Source organism: Molothrus ater, chromosome 3 (genome assembly GCF_012460135.2).
Source record: "Molothrus ater isolate BHLD 08-10-18 breed brown headed cowbird chromosome 3, BPBGC_Mater_1.1, whole genome shotgun sequence".
NCBI lineage: Eukaryota > Metazoa > Chordata > Aves > Passeriformes > Icteridae > Molothrus > Molothrus ater.
The window spans coordinates 11,582,092-11,605,847 of record NC_050480.2 but is presented as its reverse complement, the minus strand read 5'-3'; the positions used below and the strand labels follow the sequence as shown (position 1 = coordinate 11,605,847).

The 23,756-nt window shown below is 38.1% G+C and overlaps 1 protein-coding gene across 33 annotated transcripts in view; it reads right to left on the bottom strand.

Annotated features, from left to right (window-relative positions):
- NRXN1 (neurexin 1) overlaps positions 1-23,756 on the bottom strand; it is a 678,846-nt gene that overhangs the window by 74,876 nt on the left and 580,214 nt on the right. For 21 of the 33 annotated variants that reach the window (XM_054514185.1, XM_054514186.1, XM_054514188.1 and 18 more), the window contains 2 exons: positions 21,703-21,792; positions 19,950-20,269 (listed from right to left, as the gene is read on the bottom strand). In XM_054514185.1, coding sequence (XP_054370160.1) covers positions 19,950-20,269; positions 21,703-21,792 — 410 coding nt within the window. The remainder of the gene's footprint in view (positions 1-19,949; positions 20,270-21,702; positions 21,793-23,756) is intronic. The other 12 variants (XM_054514193.1, XM_054514194.1, XM_054514196.1 and 9 more) reach the window with 1 other exon arrangement.

Below are 23,756 nucleotides of genomic sequence, written 5' to 3'. Positions count from 1 at the left end.
CAAAACACCAATTGGCATACAAACTACTTGATAGCTAATAAAATACTTGAATTATTTAAAGCACAGTACATGCAGAAAAACAGTTGCAGTATTTTGTATTAAATTATACAACTCAGATAAATACTGGAAATGCACAGTTGTGAAATTTATACCAAAGTTGATACTACGGGACTGGTTCGAAATTCAGCCATTCAGCATGAGGTATTAGGCAGAATAAATTTAGTTCTCAACTTCAATTTACAGCTTGTAGGAGAAATTTTCCTGCAAGGGAATAACATCTCTGCCATCAACAGTGGGTCATAACAACCTGATTCTCTGGAACACCCATGACAGGAGAAAGATTACATCCAATAAAACAGAAGTCACCAAAACCGCCCAATTCACAGCAATTGATTCGTAATCTATTAAATGGGGCAAATGATTTACAGAGGTCTCTGCTCAGACAATAAAGGGAGGTCATATCTACAGGCTGAAGTGGCATGCAAAGTTTTGCTAGATTAGCAAGGATGACATATATTATTTACCATCTTGGGCATTATTATTCTTTTGAAGCTTCCATTTATGTTCAAAGACAAGCTATAAAACAGAGGGTAGCAGAGCTGTTCAGACTCACCATTGCCTACAGATTGTCTTTAACAAATGACCTTCCCATAAGCCTAAAAGTGCCTTGAATATACAAACTCCATTGTACCAGAACACCTTCAGCCCCACAGGAGAGCAATAAAAATTACCTGGGAAGTCTCCTATTACAACAAGTATTCTAGATGAAAGTACCAGCCATTTCTGAAGTTTATTAATGCACTAATGTATATTGCTAATAAATTAGTGTATTAATAAAATGTTAAGGTGACACTCCTACAAAACACTTGGTTTGTTATTTTCTGGCACATATACATGTGGCCAGTTTTCACTTTAAGATCTTCATGTCTTAACAGTATCAGTCACTGTTCCCTACACTCCAGAACTGCAAATGCAGATATCAAAATTTCACTTCAAGTTTTAAAAATATGCATTTCTAGCTCTCTGGTCTGCAGAGTGAAACCTGAGAGTTTGAAATCTGGGTTGCAAAATGAGGAACTTATGGGAACACTACAAGGGTTGTGCCTAGTTTTTAATGGCACTTAAAATACTTCTATTATTCATGTTTTTGTTACATCACTTAAAAAGACAGGGACTTGCTGCAGAAGAGCCAGCAACAAATGTAATGCCTGGACTACTGATATATAGAGAAAGGCTGATATTTGGTCCTTTTCTTGGAAACAGCAGGAGACATTCTCACTGCTGCCACTGCACAAATCAGCACCAAGCCAAAGGATAACTCTGTGTCTAGGCCACTGCAGAGCAACAGGGGACATGAGCTGATTTCAGCATTCAAACAGAATTTTAATCTCCAGGGACATCCTGCCCTGCTTTTCATCTGCAGAGCTCTCCTGGTATTAGTAGAAGTATCAGCAGAAGTCAGGAAGAGCTACAGGGTCTGTAGGATTCTTCCCTCCCACCCCTATCTCCTCATCTCGCGTGTCTTGGTATCCCAAAGCTTCAGACCTGAGCAGATGAGGACAGAAATGCACGGGGAAATCATTCCAGATGCTGTGGTTCAGTGTAAACATATCAATCATGACAGGCCATTTCTGATGCATCATAACAGCAGCTGTTGAGTGCAATAAATTATGCTTAATATGAAATATAGTTTCCACTTACAGAATAAGAAACACTGTAAGTTCAAACCAAGAGTCTGGAATTGCACAAAGCAAAACAACCTATCCAAAATGCTGCTAAGACAAGGGAAAAGCACCCTGTAAAGCATACTGTGACCTTTCAGTGAGATGATATCCAGTCAATTACATGGCTGCCATGGAACTCAGACTCTCTCAGTGAGGTTGATGGCACATGAACTTAACAACAAGGAGCCATTTAATATTAAAAAAAAAAAAAAATCCAAAACAACAAAACCAGCCAAAATCAAAACAGCTGGAGGACAGCGAAGGGGAGCATCATCACAGTGCAGAACATTGAAGCAGAAAAAAACATGTAAAAAAATATAAAGCTTACCTCAACAATGCTGACTGATAAAGGAGGAAGAATTTAAAGAGAAAAAAATAGCTGGAATGAGGAAAGAGACTAAAAGCCAAAGGCCATGCCAGTGCCAAAGCACAACAAAGCTGTGACATGGCTGTAATTTATTCAGAGGGCAAAGCAATGTAGGGGATTTATCCTTTTTTATGGACTTGCTGCTTTTTCCTGAGTTTATTTCCCTTGTTACCACATCATCCATCATATGTTCAGCTCACCTATCCTTAGAAAGTATTGGGAAAGTCAAAGTTGTGCCAGCAAGAGCCAAGGGCTGTGCTGAGCTGGATGGGCAAAGGATGCCACAGGCAAGCCCAGAAGCTGCAAGACAACCTGGACTGGGTAGCACACAATCTGCTGTGGGGTGACTCTGGAGGACTCAGAGGCTACACATAGGGCTGAAATCCTTGTTATGGTGAGCTCTTACCCTTTCCAAAACACCCTTTGAGAAAATGCCTGTGCCAGCCACAGCATTGTAGCCGCTAAACTGCCTTATGTGCCAGATGTTCAACATTTCACCAGTGTTACAGTTTAGTGGTGTGCTAACAAATGAAACCACACATCAACTCAGATGCTTACAGTTTACTTTATGTAGAGAGACCTTTAAAAGCAGCTTGTTTTCAAAATCTGTAGGCAAACATGAACAGCTAACGATTAGAAATGTGTTTGTAGAGTCTATGGGGATCTCAATTGAGCCCTCATCTGGGAGCTGGGAACAACACATAATGCCAGAGGGGGGACAAGCAAAACTATGGATGAATTTACCCTGTGTAGCCTGATACTGTGAAAGCAGGTGCAGTGACATGTCTTCATTATGACTTAATCTTTCCATCTTGTAGATATGGGGATTGGGACAATGATGGGGATTGGAACTGTGGTGCAGAATACTGAACTGAGATAATCTAATTTACTTTAGTGTCTGCATCGGTATTCAAACTCAGTTGCTCATGAAGCAAAACAAGAAAATACATTTTGTCCCTTTTCTAAGCCATTTCTTGGCTGTTTCGATTATTTAACTAAGCTTCTCAGTGAAAATAAATGCCAAAACAGCTTTGCAGAAACCTTCCTCTCAGGAAAAAAAAATTAAAAAATAAACCACTGAGCACAAAAACACGAAAAAAGGCAGAAAGATGAAAAACTTATTTCATTCCAAGCATGGATTGACTGCATATAAATTAATCATACTACATAGGGAAGGGAAGAGCAAATCTCCCTGAGATATAATAGTGTCATGTATCACAAAACAGATTCAGGGCACACCATGGTGGAACTGAGCATGAGTGACAGCAAAGGTGCAGTGCTGTGGCAAATGCATTTATGATCTTAAAAAGAAATAAATCAGCATTTGTTTATAATTACCTCTGAAAAGAAAAGAAAAATACTGCAGGACTTAGTAGCATCTGCTGTAGTCAGTCTACAGTGGAGTGCTAATGCTTATGATGAGGGAGGGGATGCTCTGTTTCCTTCAGAGATTGAAGAAATGATGATAATACAACATGAGAAGAAATGCAAGAAGATGATCTGATAATCAGGAAGTAATAAAATAAGACAAAGATTTAAAAAAAAAGCCTTCAGGTGATTTACAGAAAACAAAATCTCTTATTTTATAATGCAAGACTTCTATTTCTTATCCTTCAAATCAGATGCTGATGCTTTATCTCTTAGGAGAAGAACAGAACCCTTGTAATGGCACTGTAATGAATATCAAAGAAAGGAGTGTCAAGACCAATAATCATCGTCACAAGACAGAACTGTAGACAAAGCAGGATCTCAGGGCATCTTCAGACCCCTAGGACTACTTTGCCCTAAGTTAAGAGGAGCCAGGCAGGATTTTACTCACAAATTAAACCATTACTCTCTCCAACAGAAGGAAAAAAAAAGCAAACAAAACAAAACAAAAACAAAAACAAAAAAAAAAACAAACCCAAACAAACAGAAAAAACCCCAACACACAACAAACAAAACTCTCCAAATCCAAATAGATACCTTGTCATAGCTAGCTGCTGCTCCCCACAGTTTTTTGCTGGGCATGTGGTCATTGACAACACAGCACTTACATCCTTAGTTTACAAATCATCTCCACGGCAAACAAAACTGTTCAAGCCCGTGAGCACAAATGCACAGTGGATGCTGTGAGTATGAGTAAAATAAATCCTAAGCATCCCTTCTCCTGCTTCTGTTCAATGACTTTCAGGAGAGGTAGGCTTCCTGGACACAAAATTACTAAAATGCAGCCTGAGGATATCTTTTTTCCACCTACAGGCTTATATGTCTTACTTTGGAGGAAACTTCATCAATACTTAACACTCAATGACTTGACATCGAGAGAACTGCTGCTCTATGTCTTATGAAGTTTTTTGGGGTAGAGGAAGGTCCCTACATTAGCTTTTTGAAGCTCAGTGGTTGAAAACTGAAGCTGTTGATTAATTTGTAAAGGCAATTCTACATTTACAGCTGTGCAAGAGAAGGAAAAAGAAAAAAAAACAATGCCTCACTCTGAGCTTGGCGTTCTTGAGATAACACCAGAGTTCAGTGGAATTTCTGAGTTAAAGAAATCCCACGAGATAAGAGTCTCAGTTAAACACAAGGAACTGCAGTGGTTCCTCTGTGTAAAGGTACAGACCTGCATAAAGGAAACAATGCATGGGTAACCAGCCAGCTTGCAGTTTGTATTTGCATTTCATCCAAACTCAGAGCTACTTTCCAGCACAGCAGGCAGTTAGCTTGCCCTAATTACTGCCAGGGAGACCCAGATGCTTTTGTCAGCTCTTCAAGCATGGAGAAAGATTACCAGCAGGCAAGCCAGCCATAGGATCAAGGATGGCTCCTAACAGGAGGCTTGTAAAAAATCCCCTAATACTTATGTTCACTACCAAAGGGAAGAAATCGAAACACTTTATAAATCTGATATCAAGCCAGATTATTCATACACAGGATTATCCTCCACGCTGAAGAAACAAACCCAAACATGCTCAATTAAAGACAGAGCTATCACAACAAACTCTTTTTTTTTGTGTGATTTGTCCAGATACAAAGCCTTGAGCAGACAGGAAGGCACAGCCATTCAGCAGATGTGCCTGCCCACCAAAGGGAGAGGACATGACAAAAAGATGTGGGTCCAGCATCTCCCACTCTTTGGTGTGGGTTCAACCTCCTCCTGATTCCAGTGGCAGAGGAGGCTGGAGCCCAAAGGATTGCAGCCATTTTACCTACACAGATAGTCTGAATGAAGTAAAAGCAATTACTATTTTTCACATTTTGAAATTACATGGAGAGGATCCTCCATTCTCTTGCAAATTGAATTTCACAAGCTTTCAAAGCAATTTGGCTTAAGTTTGAGAAATAGACTCAGCAGCAGCTTTTTATCCAGCAGTAGTGGGGGAGGCCAGTGCCTCTTATCACTGATTTCAGCAGCTGGTTGAAACCAGCACAAATTCTCTATCACCATACAAAATACAATTACCTTTTTTACCCTCCTCATATGAGAGAGAAGAAAAAAAACCTGTTTGTTTGAAAAACTAGGACTGCAGCTTAACCTGAAATACTTTCTTCTGTTCAGCTGTATGATTTTTTTTTTAATGAAAAGCCTGATTAATGCAATTCAGGGCTGTGTCTGTTGTAAACCTGTAACCATTTGCTGACTTTTTTCATATGGTGAAACTCAACTGGGACCCAAGCTCTCCCCTGCCCTGTCTCTGCTGATTGCTGAATTTGAACTGGTCATTTGGACAAAACAAGCAGAGCAATACCTTCTCCTTAGCAAAAGTCAAAGTGACACTCTGCTGGTAAAGGAGAAGTTAGAAGTTAAATATTAGAATTATTGACATTATGTTAGGAGTTTCATCCTCTTTTGAGCAAAAGAACAGAAAATTTGGAGGGAGGGTCCTCCAAAAGTTTTGAGATCCTGCCACAAAAGCAGCCAAATTGGCATTATAGGCCTCTGTGTAGGCAACTGTGTCGAGTTCCACAGGACTTCAAACAATGTTCAAGTTTCAACAATATCTGAAGCAGAACATTTGTTCAGCAAATTAAATGCACTGCCTGAGATGGTAGGATGGTATTCAGGAAAAGAGAGTCTTATCCAAGCACAGATCTATTGCTCTTAATTTGTCCTGTATAAATGAACACTAACTTTGGGCCTAAATCTTTGATCATTTGCAGATGCCATAGATATCACACAATATTGGGATCTACCTGACTAGCTGGTGGTTAAGGATGGACTGCAAACTCAGGTGGTTCACTGTCTCTTTGACTATTTTTCATTTGAAATCCTCATCCCAAGAGCTCTTGCATTCCTTTTTTTTTGTGCACAACAAGAAAATAAGAATTTTGTAACTCACATTCTCCTCTCAGCTACACTGATGCCCATAACTGAAATCAATGGAGTTGTACCACAGTGACTGAGAATTTGGCTTGGTATATGAAAGAGTTATCAAACAGGTTTTTTATTTGCCAAAGTCAAGGATCTGTTACCATTTACTTTCTGTCCATGATAATACACATTATGCCAGGATAATACACATTTCTGATCCAACTCTCAGAGCATATTCATTTGTAAGAAAAAAAAAAAAAAAGAAAAAGAAAAAGAAAATTAAGAATTAGCTATTTGGCTGCTTTTAGTGGTACTAATAGCTTTTTGTCCTTTGAGAAACAAATCCTCTCAGAGAAACAAACATTTAGGTGCTATGACAATACTAAGAAAATTGTCAGCACAGCCCAGGGCATTTCCTCTCTAGTTCACTATTTTCTGTTTCACTTTGGTCAAGAGTGGCTCCAAGTTGTTCCACCCAATACCTGCTGCAACCCTCTGTGCTTTCAATGGACCTTTGCACTCCAGTTCCCAGAGCACAAGTGAAATCCAGCATTAAATGAGAGATTTGCTGCCAGCCTGGCCAGAAAAGGACTGGCATCATTAGTAGCATCAACCACACTTATCCCAGCTCTTCTTTGTCAAAGTCAGGGATGAAAGCTTGGAGATCCATCAAAGTTTGTAATGGAGAAAGTTATACCAAAATTTATATTATGCTAAAATATTGACATATCTGAGGTCTGCTTTTGTTTATGATTATGTGCACTCATGTTTTACGTGCCAGCACCCTGAATCTTCTTAAGCTTCACCAAAACTCTTATAACTATGGGATACTCTAAGAAGATTAATTACTCCTATCTAACTTCTCAGGGTCTTCATTGTCCAAACTTCATCTTTACAAAGAAAGGCCTCACAGCCCTTATATACCTTCTATTCAAGATTCCACAGATCACTTCTCTCCCACAGGAAGTTAAATACAGGCTCTTGAGGCAAATATGACAGCAGATTATGTAGGAAAACAATCTGTCAATTATTCATGTATTTTTAACTGTCAGTAGGGTGGTACAACAAGTGGAAACAAGAGGAGGAGAGCTGACAGAATAATGAGCCATCTTTTCTAAAGATCACCAGTAAATGCTCTGCTGGCCACAAAGAACCACAATTAAGAGAATGCTGACATTGATAATTAATGAGCCATTTAAAATCTGCAAATCAGAGTACACTTTACATGCCCTATCACCTGTGGGTGAGATTTTGTAGAATGTAATTCACAGGTGCTCTGCTTGGATAGAAATAAAACATTTCATTCATTTCAAATTTTCACTGTTACAGAACAGTGGCTCAGATACCAGAATCACTCCTCATGGCACATCTTAATTAGAGAGATGAAAGAAAACAGATCTTCTCCTGTAGGGAGTGAATGAGAACTGACTGAGATTTTACCTTTAGCTTAGACCTAGGTTAAGGTGGCACCAGAACAGACATAATTATTTCTAATTTCAAGGAACTACTTGATTCAAGAAAAGACTTGAAAAGCACATGTTTAAATCCCTTCCAATCCCAGCATTTACTTAAGAACACGTTTAAAGAAAACACATATATTTAAATACTATCTTGAACTGGAATTCCTCTGCATACTGAAGTTGCACAAGCATTATCTGAAAAATCTCATGTACCTTACTCATCAACAATAGATTTTATAAAATTTCCTTTTATACTACGGGAAAAAAATAAAGCAATTTCCATGATTACAGCCAATAGTCAGGAAATGCACCATTACAGTTCTATCTTACTGTTAGTATTTCTAAATAAAATTGTGCTCACACTGTGACTTTCACCTCTGCCACTAATGCCACCTCTGCATTTTTCTCTTCTTTGACCAAGGAATGACAGCAAGGAGTTTTACTCTAAATTCCTATTTTCTCCTATGGGAATATGGACTCTCCTTGTTCCCTGACTGAAACACCTGAGTACACTTCCTGTAATATTTATCTATTTTTCTTTCTTCAAGTGGGGAAAACCCCTTTGGCTCCATCTACCTAGGTCAAGTGAGTACAGTTTTTTACTGATGACCTTGCCTTGCCAAAAAGAAAACTTGCCATTTGGTTTGGTTTGCTAGACACCTGAACATGAGCAAAATTTGCAATGTAATGAGGAAAATTTGATGAGCAAATGCATGAGTAAAATTTGCATGAGCAAATGCATGAGCAAAATTTGCAAGTAATAATTCTGTGGACAACGTGTGCTTAAACTCTGGGCATGAGCTGAAATATGAACAGTTATATATTCAGAACAGAAGAAATAAAAAAATAAATAAATAAAAGAAGGCACATTGTGTTACAAAATCATTCTTGTTGAGTTATCCAGCTCATTTTACTACCAACCTAGAACTCTAGAGGGAAAACAACAATACACCTTCTCTAATGTTCAACACTAAGCTAAAATCAAACCTAGTTGTTTCCTCAACAATGCTGAAACTTCCACCTACTAGGATTAACAATGTTGCTCAGTGTTCATCATTATTATTTTAATATTGCACTAGAAAGAAAATGGAATTGCCATATGGTGGAATTATCATGTCAGACATCTGTTACCTCCCTCTTATGGAAAAAAAAAAAACCACTTCAGTCTATTCACAGACTAAGCAAGCTGATAGCTATTCTTAATTTATAAAGATATTTATTATACAAAGATGTTAAGTATAGGATTAAATTAATTGTAGGATTTTCTTTAGAGGCTTACCTGTATAACACTAAAAACATAGATAATGTTCTCTATTTCTGTGTGGACTCAGCACTACAAAAACTATTGCAAAATTTTGCATACTGAAGTCAGTTAAGATTGCAGAGGAGGCACTGCCTCAACAGATTTGCAAAGCTTTTCAGACAGTTGACTGAAAACATTGGGCTGATCTCAGCCATTTACAGGTTTATGCCTAATTAGATGAATATAATACACACAAAACACTTTGCAAACACTGGTCTTATTTTGATTTTCATTTTAAAACTTTCTCTTTTGTTTTTTTAAATTAGCCTGTACTTAACTATAAGGAATAATAATCTTAAAAAATCACACAGAAATAGGTTTGAACAGAAGTCTTTCTTTTTTATTCTCGGTATGTTGCTGATAAAAATTGAAAAACTATTTTTGGTCATCAAAAATGATTCTTCCATCAATCACTGGGGAAAGCAATAACCACATCCTGACCCCTTCTCTCCTGCATGTGCTTTTAACCATGACTGGCATTTCATAAGGAAAATACCACAACTGCCTTTATGCCTCATTTAACTATAATATTTGGCCATTTTAATCGCTTTAGAAAATATTATTTCTAAGATTATTCCTGTGTATGATGACATAAGCAACCATCACCCACCCCAGGGACAAAAAATGTTAATATCATTATCAGGGAAATATTTTAAGCATTCATGCAATCCTAATTGCAATTGGACTTCACCATAAAAATGTAATGAAAAAAGTTATGTTTATACACTCAAATACATATGCAAATACTTAATTTTTAGAAGGCAACACATATCTAGCTACCACTGCCATCCTACCCTGTGGGATATGAAGGTATTGATAATGCTTTGGTATGGATTACATCAGTTAATTACCAAGTCCACCACACCTACAGAAAATGCATTCAGACTGTCATGTTTAATAACTCTGGGAGCCTGGAATTAAGCAGCTAAGTCTTCGTATTCATGTAAGGAATTATCAGCTTTTCTGAAGGCATTAAGACTAGATGGATGTCCCTAAAGTATTCAGTAAAATTCTCAGACACTTAATTTTAGTGAATTTGTGGCCTCATGAAACATGGAGACAGGATCTACACTAATTTTCCAAAATATGACCTGAAATAGACATAAAGAAGGGGGAATATTTCTCTTTGGAATTTATTAATGCTAGCACATTTGTTGAAAATCACAAGAGAATCTGGATAGGAAGAGAAAAGCAAATTATCTATTAGTCAGTGGAATCGGCTACGGCTACATGGACATCAGAACCTCTCTCGTGCTGCTCCCAGCACCCTCACAGCATCACTCAGCACAGATAATGATGTCCTGTTTAAAAACCTGAAAATAATATCTAACTGTCACATGAGATTTGAAAAAATGTCTAAGGCCATTTTTTTTTGACTTCATCCTTTTTTTCCTAATTCATGAACATGTCAGAATCAGTCTCTGTATTTATGGTGTTATGCTGGGAGCTGAGAAAAACCTGCAAGCTGACGGCCATTTCAAAAGCCCCGTTGACCTCTTCAGTCTTTCCTCTACACAGGATCCACCCACAAAGCCCCAGACATTTAATATGTGGCTGGATTTAAAGACCTAACAAGATAACACAGAACCTTCAAGTGTTTTGTTCCCCTTGTGAGCCTCTTTCCTCTGGGATCTGAGGCAATATCAGCGCCATGGAATCTCTTCACTCAGGCTTCCTTCCCCATGGTTTCTGCCCTTTCCAGAACTACTTCTACCTGCTACCTGTTCTCCCAAAGCCTGGTACTTGCACCACTGTGTTTTTAGAGACAGACACAATCTGAAGTGATGATGTATCTGAACATATCAAATATTTTCAGGAATGGATTTGATCCTCAGCCCATCATCATCTCACAGCGGGGAAGTGCTTGGTTATTTATTAATGGAGAGGAACATATCATCAGATCTTCTGGAGTGGACTTTAAGAAAATGGTTCCTTTTTCTCACCCCATGCTCCTATGCACTTCAGGGAGAGAGTGGTATAGTTGGATCCAAGGAAAAATTTCAGTTCTTCTCTTCCTTAATGCAGACACCACTGCCCATCATTTATGTTCCCTCTTTGGAGAAACTGGCAAGTCTCATAGCTCTCTTCCTTAAGTCCCTTTGGAGACTTTACTGCTCCCCTTCACAGTAAAAAAATCCAATCTAATAACTTCATCTGGCTTTTAAAAATATGTATGTCTGTGTGTGTATAAATATATGTGTGTGCTTGCAAAACCATACTGCAAAAAAGAGACATTTCAACAGAGGTTCATTAAGTGAAAGGAAAACTGTGCAAAGAAATAAACACTGCATGCAAAGTTATTCATAACAGAATTGCAGATGTTCTAGGCAAAGAGCATCAAGACATAACACTTAGGAAGTATCTAACTCTGAAGTAATGCCAGCATATAAACAAAACATAAGTTTCAGCTGTTCGAATCAACTGTTGATTACTGAATGAAAACAAATATTTAAGGACAAGTTTAGCTAACAGATTAAATTAAATAAATCAATAAATCACAAAGTACTTATTGAGTTATTCAGGATAGACATAGGATGTTGATACTATCCACACAGGGAAAAATAGGGTTTTGAAGAAACCTTCTATATTAATTTATTAACTGAATGTCCCAAGAACTGTTTGATTAAAGAAAATGATCTGCAGACTGTGAAGCAGGCATGCCTGTGAATGAAGATTTGGTCTTAATAACTGTAAGTGAGCAGAAAGGTTTCTCACATTGCCTGTCACTGTTGTGTTTAGAAGAAATTTTCAGTATTTAATACAGTTGTATCACCTACATTTTGAAGAGCTCTGATACATGCTTGATGTTCAGCAAAACATCACACAACAGACTCTTGTAATCAGGTCCTTGCCAGCCACACATAAAAGCAGGTTGCACACTGCAACTTGCAGCAATTAGCCTGATTAATTAGATATGGAAAGAAAATTCATCTCCCAGCGCTCCATTGTGCTGTGGAAACACTTGGAATCCATTGGCTGGCTGCAGCAGCAGGGCTGACCCTGCTGCAGTGCACTGGGGGGGCTGCAAGTGTGGCAGCACTGGGAAGCTTCATCAGGGCAGGGTGCCTGCTCTGGGCTCTCACCATGGAGAGAAGAAGGTCACACCCTGACTCAATTTGCTTTTCTTTCCCTCAGCTCTTGGGAATCACACACAAAAGAAATAGAATGTGTTATTCCACGCTTTCTGAAAGGAAATTGTGTGAGCCAAGCTTGTAAAACACACAGCACTTCAATCATAAAAATGCACCAAAGGAAGTGGTTAACGAGATCTTCAGGCTTAGCACGGCTCCAGAAAGTGATAAGCGAACTGAATGACTCTCGCTTTCTTTTCATGGGAGAACAGAAGATCTGAGACACAATACAAGGATTTCTATCCTTCAAGCCTTCTTAGAATCAGTGACTGTAACACACCCAGCCTTTTTCAGCCAACCCAAGTGCAGAAAAACGTATTACAGCCATGTGATGGTACAGTTAAGGGTCACCAGCTCAGCAACAACCTTTTGTTCCACCTCGGTGAAACAATCTCATCTCTGTGTAATCCTAATGTTTATTTAGTGTGCTGGCAGGCACTGAGAAGGAACAGTGGAAGGCACTGTTCCTCAAACTCTCAAACTGAAGAGTTTGCGAGAGAACCAAGCATTTCTTCCTGTGAGGACCCTTCCTAAGGAAAGAGGTTGACATAAAGAGCTGTAATTGTGAGGGAAATATTTCACAAGCAACAAATCACCGCTAAATTTGTTGTTTGCTCAGCAATATGTTTATGCTGCCCCATGTTATGCAAAGGGATAGTTTAGAAATATTACTGTCCTACCATGACATGAGCAACTTACTAGGAATAAAGAAAGACAGCATTCTATGAAAAACATTGGTACTAAGATGTCTGCTCTACTAAATTTTACTGCATTTAAAAATGGTAATGTGTCAGAATTTAAGACTGCATAAGATTAATCTGGGTTAAAAAAAACATAATAAAGCAAATTGTTATCAATTAACTTGGTCATTTAAACATGAAAGAACAACAAAATTAAAGCAGCAAGTGGCCTGAGATCCTTTTCTCTCCAACTGAACTTAAAAAGAAATTTTTTTGCAACTAATTAATCAGCAATTTATGCAAGCATCTTGCCATTCTTTGGATTATTAACACTGCTGTAATTTCATTTACAAGCAGATTTTTCCCCTGTGTGCACACACCATAGGGGGTAGTTTCAAAGCAGTGCACAAGTCTTAGATATACCCCACTGGCTGAACAGAAATTCAATGGTTTGGTTTCCTTTTGGAGGGGCTGGAAACCCATCCCACCTGGATGGTACCTCATGAAGTAAATCCACGACAGAGCCAAAGACAAACCAGAAGTCTTTTCTGGATTGTGCAGTGCAGTAGGAATGGAATAGCATTGATGACCATGTTGAGATGTTTCTCTGCCTGTAGTTTTCCATACAACTGGTTGGGATTTGCCTTTGGTGCTCCACAGTGCTCCAAGGAGCCTCTATGAACTATTCCTCTCCAACAAATGCCAACAACAGCAAACAGCAAATCTTATTCTCTGAGCTTGGCACAATAAAGTGCACTGTTAGAGTATTTATACATTAAGGTGTTATAGGATAAGATTTTCAAAATAATTGATGGAATATAAAAACATTAATGAGTCTGAGGATCTTCTGAGAAACTCATCCTAAGCACACATATACACTTTGTTCTTTGTTCATCTTTGCTTTTTAAACACAAAGCAGAAGAAGACCTGGCCCTGCAATATGCAACAGGAGACCAGGATGGGTGCCAGAACTGACACAATTTAGCTTCTCTGGGAGCTTAATATCCTTGAGATCTTTATGCTTAACCAGATTTGACTGAATTGGTCAAGGAATGCAATATTCATTGAGAGGGACAGACAGACAACCATGAGATCATATAAGTAATACTTGAAGACAACAAAACTACAAGCCAGTTCAAGAGGCAGTTGTACTGAATTTTCTAAAGCCACCCTATTTACAGAACTCCAGTACTCCAGCTGAAAAACCAATATTCAATATGCAAATATTTTGCAGCAGAATGGGAAAATCTAATGTGATCAGGTAGCAAATATTAAAACAAAGATAGGGAAATTTAATGTTCAGTGTCCTCTTTTCAATTTTTTAGACATCTTGAGTGTCAGTGATGTTGACAATTATGTTTTAAAACAATTAATCAAACTATCAAAATTCACTAGAAGAATCTTAAAATTCTTAATATGATATTTTAAACAAAAAAAAAAAAAAAAACAAAAAACCAAAAAAACAACCAACAAAAAAAACAAAACAAAAAAAAGCCCCAAAACCAAAAAATGCAAGGAAAAGTGGAAGGGTTCATGCACGTACCTAAATTTCTGTGTACCTGCAACTGATACCACTACCATTTTGCACAGAGATCCTACTGCAAATGAGATTTGTCCTGACCCTCAAATTCCCCAGGCTCTGTCAGCTAAGGGACACGTCTGGATGCTGAGCACTGGGACACCAGGGAGCTGTGGGATTCACTTTGCACTAGTGAGCATCTGTTGAGTCAAATCCTCATGATTTATCAGAGCCCTGGGGAAGACCTTTGCCTGCTGGGGCTGATGAACTTTGAAAGCTGGTGTGACCATCCAGGGAAAGAGGTGGAAGCAGGCACATGAAAAGAACACACTTGTGTATAGAAACAGGACTTTGCAAACCATGCAGCACATAATTTTAAACCAAAGTGGGTGGCAAAAACTCATCCTCCTATTAACATTCTCTTCATTCATTTAATGATCAGTGAATCTCCAAAAAACATGCTTATATTTGCTGGCCTGTGTAGAGGTCAGGTGTTCAACAACCATTCTTAAAATTGAACTCTTTCCATGGATAACTGCCCTGTTTTCTCCAGTGCTTGTTTTTGTTTGGCAGGTGAAGTCTCTGAGCCAAGCCTGTCATTGTCCCTGCTACAATGAATGCTATTTAAATCTGCTGCTTCAATATATGTAAAGAAACATACCCTTCACCTGATGTATGCCCTCCAAGGCAACTGACCAAATTTCAGTTCATTGATTTGGTTCTGCCTGACCAAAAATCAGTGTCTATTGTTCCCAAACATGTAATCATCTCACAGTATAGAGCAATTGCTGGATAAGTGGCTTAGTGTTGTTGATAAGAACAAGGAGGACTGCCAGAATATGTTATGGAAAATTAAAAAAAGCTATTTTGCACACAATTTTCAGAAATGGTTTCCAGTGCATGAGAGTAGAGGCTGGTCTGTGGATAGGCTGTCATAATCAAATCCTTAGAAAGGGATGAGAAATGAGCATATTATTCTTGATTTACTATCACTTCATTTATGATTTCCAGTTAATACAGATTCACAAAGCCTTGCCAAAGAGATACTAAAGGCCTGATTGGGCTTTCCTAATTCAAGCAAAACCCATTCTCTAAGTCCTTTTGAAGCCTTTCAGGCTTCTGCCAACTCTTGCAATTTTTATTGCAAGCCTTGCAGTACTCAGTGTTTAGCTTAACATTTCGGCTCCTGGAGTTCTACAACATGAGAATCTTTATTTTGAGTTTTAAAAGATGTTTATCACCTTCATGACTTAACAGAAAAACTTGCAAATTAGACTTTTTTAAAGTGTTAAAAATAAAAGGCAAAGAGAAGGGAGAACTTAACTGTATCACTTTGCTGAATAACTTCATAAAAAGGTGATATTCTTAAAAGAAATTAATGATTTCTGAGCCTGAGGGCACACTTAATGTTCCCTAAAAGTTAACAACACATATTTTCACGTAACACAAGTCCTGTTCTTGCAAAAATTAAGCTGGGGGTTTTCTTTCCATGCTTATAAAGGTATGCAAAATGTTGAGCCTCCTTCCATGCAGTGATTGTTCCTCAGCTCCCCTGCCAATGCCTAAGGCTTCCCCCAGGTAAATGGCAAAGTGTGAAGCACAGGAAACATCTCACTGACCACCCAGCTGGTGCCAATTCTGCACCAACTGCTTGGCCAGGCAGCCCAGCTGCCTGATGCAGAATCTGCTGCAGCTCTGTGCTGATCCTACAGCTCTCTGAAAAGCCTGGATCAAAAAAAAACCCCACAGGGCAGTAAAGTGTCCCTCCCAAAATGGCTGCAAATCTGCACACTTGTTAACACTGAAACAACACAATGCTTGCTTCATCTCCCTCTTCCTCCTGCCTCCTGATTTCCTCTTTTTTTTCCTCCTCCTTACCTGATACCTTTTGTTTATTCTATGAGATACTGGAGGCAGGGACTCACGTCCTCTGTGTTTACCCAGTGGCCTGTATGGAAGCTGACAACTTGAATGCCATTAAAATCAAAGGGGGAGTAGAGGGGAGGATTTAAGGCACTAAGGAAAATCAGGCATTCACCTACTACTGGCATTCAATAAGCTTTGAGTACCTTTCTCCCCTTAGAAAAATTTACATTTCCCAGTGCAATAATTAAGATGTCTGTCATCACCAAAACACCCATTGTTAAAATATTTCCAAGCTGGGAAAACCTTCATTTAGAGTCTTCAGCAAAAAGCATTTCTTTCTCAGAAGCACTAAGACCTCCTTCATCTAAAATCATGCACAACAGTATTCAACACACTTTCTGCAAGTCCCATGTGTATCTTGCATCATATATTGCTTTTGTTAATATCTGTGAGGGAGCAGAGACTCCATCAATTAAACATTGTAGGTTTTTTAAAAGAACCTCTCCTATAAATAGAGATTTAAATGATCTTCTTAAAGTATTGCAATCTTTAATTGAATTCAATACCTCTGCAAATGGAGCAAACAATCTCTGACAGATTAGATCATTTGCTTCTATTCTATTTCAGCCATGCACTGGTTTGCAGTAATGTAAGGTTGTTTCATTAGCAATTGCTGTTCAGCTGCATATTTTCCTCAGTAACCTAATTAATGCTGGAAAGGTAACTTTTCTTCTTGTGCATTACCATATGCCAGTGTATTTTACACCATTGCAGAGGTTATATATAAGCAAAAATCAGGGAAAAAAAATGTAAAGGAAAAAAATGAAAGAGAATCAAGAAATCAAAGGTGGATTTTTTTTTCATGACATGATGAGCGTCTTCATCTCCAGTGAAATTAAGGTGGAAAGTGATTACTCAGCGCCCTGCAGGACAGACCCATGGGAGCCCTATGGGTCACAAGCTCAGAAATTTTTATATCCAGGTAGAATAAGAACCAGGTATGAACAAAGAGAAGAAATTATGTCCCTAAGGTGATTCAGTATCTTCCTAGGTCTTTGTTGCATGAATAGCATAGCATCCTGCAGACAAATTTCAGCTCTGACTTTAGGATGTTATCAATCTCCCAAAATCAAATCAAGGCCTGATGGCAAACTGTGCTCCAGTGCAGTCCCTGACTAATTAAGTGTATGAAATGACACACAGGGATTCTACCAGGCGGGACATTCAGACATAGATGAAGTCAAGAAGGGCTTATTTATACACTCAGGATGCCCCAAGTGCTGCAGTCATGTTACCATGGAATGCTTTCCTCACAAAAGTTGCTTTCAGGCTCCTTAATCAGGAGTTTCCCATCAGATGCATGAAGCCCTTGCTCCAGCCAGGCTAGCAGGTGAGAGAGGCTGATCAAAACTTTCACACTCAAAACTTGGTTTGCAGCCATGCTCTGCACCTCTGGGTGGTCCTGGAGCCTTCTGGAAGCTCCTCAGGGTGGGGTATCAAAGAGCTCATGGCATTTTGGCAGAGCCACTTCAGCCAGAAAGGGATGAGGAAATGGCACAACTGCCTTGAGGCCACTCAGCCCCAGCGGCAGCAAGCTTCTCTAAAAAATTGAGTAGATGCTCTGATAGAGTCAAAAAGGGCCATATCTTATTTCAGGCCTAGAAACAGAAAAGCTTTGGAAAATCATTTTGCCCAAATTGTTTTGTTTCCCCTCTTCAGAAAAATTTACACCTCACCACAGTTGTTAGCTTAAGAAAATTTTCTTCCAAAAATATCCCGCTGGATAACCTCAAAAATAAAAAGTCTTAGTGGCTAAACATGCAAATAGTGTGCAAATTATACTGGGGAATACTCCCAGAAACTGAGGCCAACTGGCAAAGCAATTATACCAGTAAATTCCTGCTGCCTACAGATCATGCAAGGTGACAACTGAGAATGGCCCCTCTGACATTTTTCCTCCAAAACTGTGCCTGGGAGTAACATGAAAGAGTGGGAGAGGCCAACAGTATGCTGGGAAATGGAACAGCTTAACTTTGTTTAATTTTAATTTAGTAACATTAATTTAGCTCAAATTATTTCACACCATGAGGGTGTTCTACATTTTAGAGACGTATCTTCCCTTCAGTAAATTTGGTGAAGTCTTAGATTTTGTTGCTGCAAATACTGAGGTAAGACTCGTTGGATAATAGAGTGCAAGATACTATTCAAAACAGAATTAAGAACAAAGAAAATCTATTGCTATTTATTGAAACTCTGTAACAATAATTATTTCAAACCTCCTGCAACCTGCAAGTCAAAATGCTTTTGTTTTAAGGCTAATTTTTAACTTAAATGTACTGCTTCAAGTTTGTTAAGTAACAGTTTTTACATTTACTTTACCATAGTTTTTGATCCATAGTACAAAGCGTACAAAAATACTACAGACAGAAAAGCTGAAGTGTCAAATTTGATGCCCCAATTCACTCTGTGACTTGAGGTTTTACACAGAAAACAGGCAACCTGACCTCAGCCTCTGTCTAACCTGCATGTGCTTCATTCCTGAGCAAATGAACCTTATTCAGCACACCCTGTCTCTCCCTCATGGTGCTTTCTGTGTTCCTTGTCCTACTTCTGGATCTCAGGAGTGTAGCTGTCTATCATGGCTTGGTGCCACAGTGGGCACACAAGCATGTGAACAAAAAGGACATGAGAAAAGCTTTTAGCAGTCTACTTTTTTTTTTCTTGGTTTGATTGAGGGGTTTTTGTTTGTTTTTTTGTCTGGTTTTTTCGTGGGTTTTTTTTAAGAAAGAATAAATATAAAAGAAGTTTTAGGTTTTTAAAGCACAATGTCTGACTGCTGTTACTCAAGGAAATACACAAGATGAAGGTCAATTCATTCACATTCTTTTCTTCCCTCCTTTCCCAATAAGTAAATTCCCCCACATATTATACAGAGATCCTGACAAAACCTGAAAGCTACTTCATATATCACCAAATTCATGAGATGCAAATAACCTCAACAAACAATAAACAACAGTCCATGACTTGGAGCCTGAATCTCCCATGGTGCAGAGTGCTCTTAATTCCCTCTGCTGCCATTGCCTCTTGTGAGGAATACTGCCAGAGAGGATGATCAATCGTGGGACTAGAGAAAGTGCTAATTCCCTCTTTTCCAGCCTCTTGCAACTTTTTGTCTTCACACCTCCTTCCTGTTCTCTCTTAAAACTGGGTCTCTTTTCTCTATCTCATGGATAAAGTCACCACTTCATTTCATTATCTCTAATTCCAGACATCCTGCATTCCTACACTGAAAGTAATCAATGTAAGCCATCAAAGGAAGAAAGGGTACTTAAAAATATGCACCACTATGAAGATGGATGACAGAGCAATGTAACTCAGCACCAGAACAATCTGAACTGGTAGGTTTGCCTAATTTAGAAGAAAAGCAAAACTTTCCCTCAAAATGCTGGTGAACATCACATCCGTGAGACGTGTACGGTACAGAACTTTCAACAGGAACTCATGCATTTCTTTAAGTGGAAACAATTTCATCAACAGAGGGAATGGGACAAAGGAAGCCACACTCAGAGGTGGGAAGATATTTGCAAAAGGTGAGGAAGCTGACTAACCTGACCAATGGGTTCTTTGGTCGGAGCCTTTCCTCTTCTGGCGGTGCTGGTGGCCAAGGTGGTGGTGGTTTCCATGACTGACGTGGACATCTCCGACTGCATGGCGGTGGCTGTGGACTCAGTTGTCATAGAGGAAGGCACTTCACCAACAAGTCTCACATTCCCTTCTATCATGATGTTGGCATCATTTTCTGCTGCCATATTCAGAACTTTCAAGCCATTGTAGTAAAGACCAGAGAGCTGGCCTTGGAAAGGGTGGCCACGTTCCTTGCCTCCAATTTTTATGGTTGCTTGGCTATTGAAGATTGTGAGCTGACGCCCTGCGAAGATAATATTATATACATGCAAAAATGTTGACTGTGAACGCTGTACTCTACACGAGTGATAACAGATTGTCATGGGGTGAAAAATGAGAGCAATAAACTATAAGAAAAGGATTTGACTCATAATTAATTGCTTTTAATGAGGTGTCCATGAAATGCATAAATTTTGAGAGCGTTTGCATTTTTCTTAATTTACGGTGTTTTGAGATTTATATGTTTTTTGCTAAAAGGCCAATCAAATATATTTGCAAATGTGTTTGGCACTACAAGATATACCCCTCTCCCTTCTACCTGAAAGCAGTGTTAACCTTTTGGTGTGTCTCAAGAATGACAGGTTCTCTAATTCCTTAAAATAACTTTTTCTTCAAGTCTGCCAACGTTTAAAAGTTTGGGTTTTTTTTTTCCACACATTGCAGCATAGAGCCTATAGCTTTATGTACAAATGAGTTTATGTATGTATAGACATATACAAATATGTATATACACACAAAGTTTATATATATGCCATCAAGTCACTAGGTCAAGTGAGTTTTAAAGAATTTATGCGGTAATTTGTTGCATCTCTATGTAAGTGAATATTTACATTTTTAATTAAATATTTCATTTTTGTAGTTAAATGTTTTATTTCCCTTCAACATACACACTGAAAAGAAACACATGGTTTACACTAAGTATCTCAGAAGCAGATTCAGAAAGAGATGTCTGATTGGCTTTCAGCAAGGCTATCAATTAAAATAAAATATTTTAGATGTAAAAGCGGCTTCAGAAATGATACACATACCGATGGAGAAATCATGGCACATTTCCATTAAAACAGAGAAATCCTCAGCAACAGTACCACTCTTAGTAAATAGAATAGCCACTTTAGTGACTATTTGGTTTCTGCTCACAAAAAGCATGCACACAACTTTAAGATCTGTTTTAATTAGTGTTTGTTCCAAAATCCCCTTAGAAGGTTGCAAACGTTAAAGGGACTTCATTTTGATTGGCAATTCATATTGCCCACTATTTAAGACACCTACAGTTTAAACAAATTTTTTTTCAGGACCATAATGAAGATATCATAACTACAGATATTTTTAGTTAATAATTTAGATGCTGGAACATGTAATATAATCTATGAATGATTTATAATTTTTGGTTAATGTTTGCTATGAGTACCTTCATAGATTGAGTTAGTGGATTATATTTAACAGTCCCTTTAACCTTAAGTTAACAGGGTAAGATTATTAAACAGCTGGTACTTCTAGAAATGTATAGAAATTATTATACAAGGTATGCAAATATTACTCTATATTTTACTTTTTAAAATTTGTTTTAATTTAGTTTTACTGAAATTTATTTTTTATGTTTATTAGTGTTACAATGAAGCACTACTTGGTTATGTTCAAATTATTTTTTTATTTGAAGTTTTAATCAATGTTTTTTACCTTTGTCGAGTAGCCATTCATCAACTACTCGACCAAGTCGATATGGAATTCGCTGTCTAGCAATCGCCAGGCGCTCGTTATCATTGTTTCCTTTAAAGTTTAAAGAGACATTTCATTGGTTAAAATCTGTAAGGTCAAAGGTTAAAAGTTAATACTTAAAGCTTGAGCTATACAGTTGCCACATGATTTTTTGAAATTTGGAATTTTAAAAAGTGCTACCTAGAACATTTCATGGTTCAGACTGTTCATTCATTCATTTATTTTATTTTAGCAAACAAAATTATTCCTATGTTAATTGAAAATTAGAAATCTGCATTTGAGCTAGGTTATTAAACTTATGTTATAGACAGACCCAAAAAACAAATTTAAACATCATCGAATGGCTTTACAAAAAAATGATAGTTGACCTCAGGGTTTTGTCTTTTTTGATGTTTCTTATTAACTAGTTAAACATGTTCAGGTGAAACAGGTTTAAGTTTTCAAAAGACATCCAACCTCTCACTCCAGGTTAGTCATTTAAAGAAGAAGAACACAACTCTTAATCACCATCTAAGGCACACTTACTTCTTCTGTCTAATAATAGTCCTGCTGTAACTTATTCCTAAGCAGAAAAAATACACATTTCTTCGCTTCATTTAAATAAAATTCAGAGATTCAAATACATGGTACAGAACAGACCAGGGCATTCACAGTTTGTACATTTTCTTAAGACTCCTTAACAATGTCTTGAAGGAACACCAAGGCTTTGACAAAAGTGACTTGCTGAAAGGTAGCCTGGTTCTGAAACCTGCAAGTGCTTTAAAATTTAGCAAGAGGCCATCTGTGGTGGGGTTTCATAAGTTAAGAACGAACCAGAACCCAGCAATGCAAGGGACAAACTTCTTATATTTGCCAGCTGTGTCTATTCTCAGTCAGTGCAGAGATCTCTGACTTCTTTAACTAAAACAGTGAGATAAAGTAAGACTGGTACATGCAGAAAAATAGCAGATGAGGAATAATTAGTGAAACACTTTAAATATTTATTTGTAATTATAGTTTTTTTGTGTTTGAGTGATATAGTTGTGATCCCTCAGAATACCACTTGGAAAGCTACTTAGGAGAATGGCAAACCTAAATATTTCCTACAATGTGTGGGCTTTTGGAGGCAGCAAAGTTTTAGGCCAACAATATCTTTTTCTTTCATTCTATTGGTTCATATTAGTAAAGAATCTGAGAGATAAGAAGGGCAAGATGGGTAAAAAGCAGTCATTCATAAATCATGTTCAAATACAAAGTCAATCTTACTGGCTCAAATGTGCATATTTTCTTTGACTTCAAAACCCACCAAACCAACCAAGAAGCCAAGTCCTGTATCTGCAGTGGCAATGTAAGCACACACTGTAATAAGCCCACATAGTGCTCAGAAAGATATGTTCTTGAGCTAGAAGGACCCTACTGCTAACTGTTAAACAGAAATATTATCCAAATTCAGGAGATCAGTGTTCCAGTTTGTCACAAAATTACAAGCCATAACAGGCTTACAGGGAAGAGTCTACAATAGCCCCCAAGGACTGCAAATGAAACCATGGTGGTTTTATGCAGATATTTATTCTACAGTGCTGAGAGCTGCTATTTTCTATGTTTCATGCATCCCTCACTTGGTTTAGCATGGACATCATTCACCATGCCAGAAGCTGACCTATTTGCTTTTGAGGAGATGGCCCTTTCCTGTCCCTTCCCTTCCCAATTTCTAATCATAAAATGGTTTGGGTTGACATCATTGCAATGGACATTTGAAGATCATCTCTTCCCTCCCCCCTGCTATGAGTAAAGACACCTTTGACTGGATCAGGTTGCTCAAAGCCCATTTGACCTGACCTTGAGCCCTTCCAATGATGGGGCATCCACAAATTCTTTAGATAACCACAGAGGATGGTTTCACAATTCCTCTGAGTAAATATACTGAGTAAATACACTATGTGAACATCTGAGTGCATGTCATATTAAAAAGCACATGGACATATATACGTGTATATAAAATATACACATTATGTTAATATGTACATTTCTCTCTG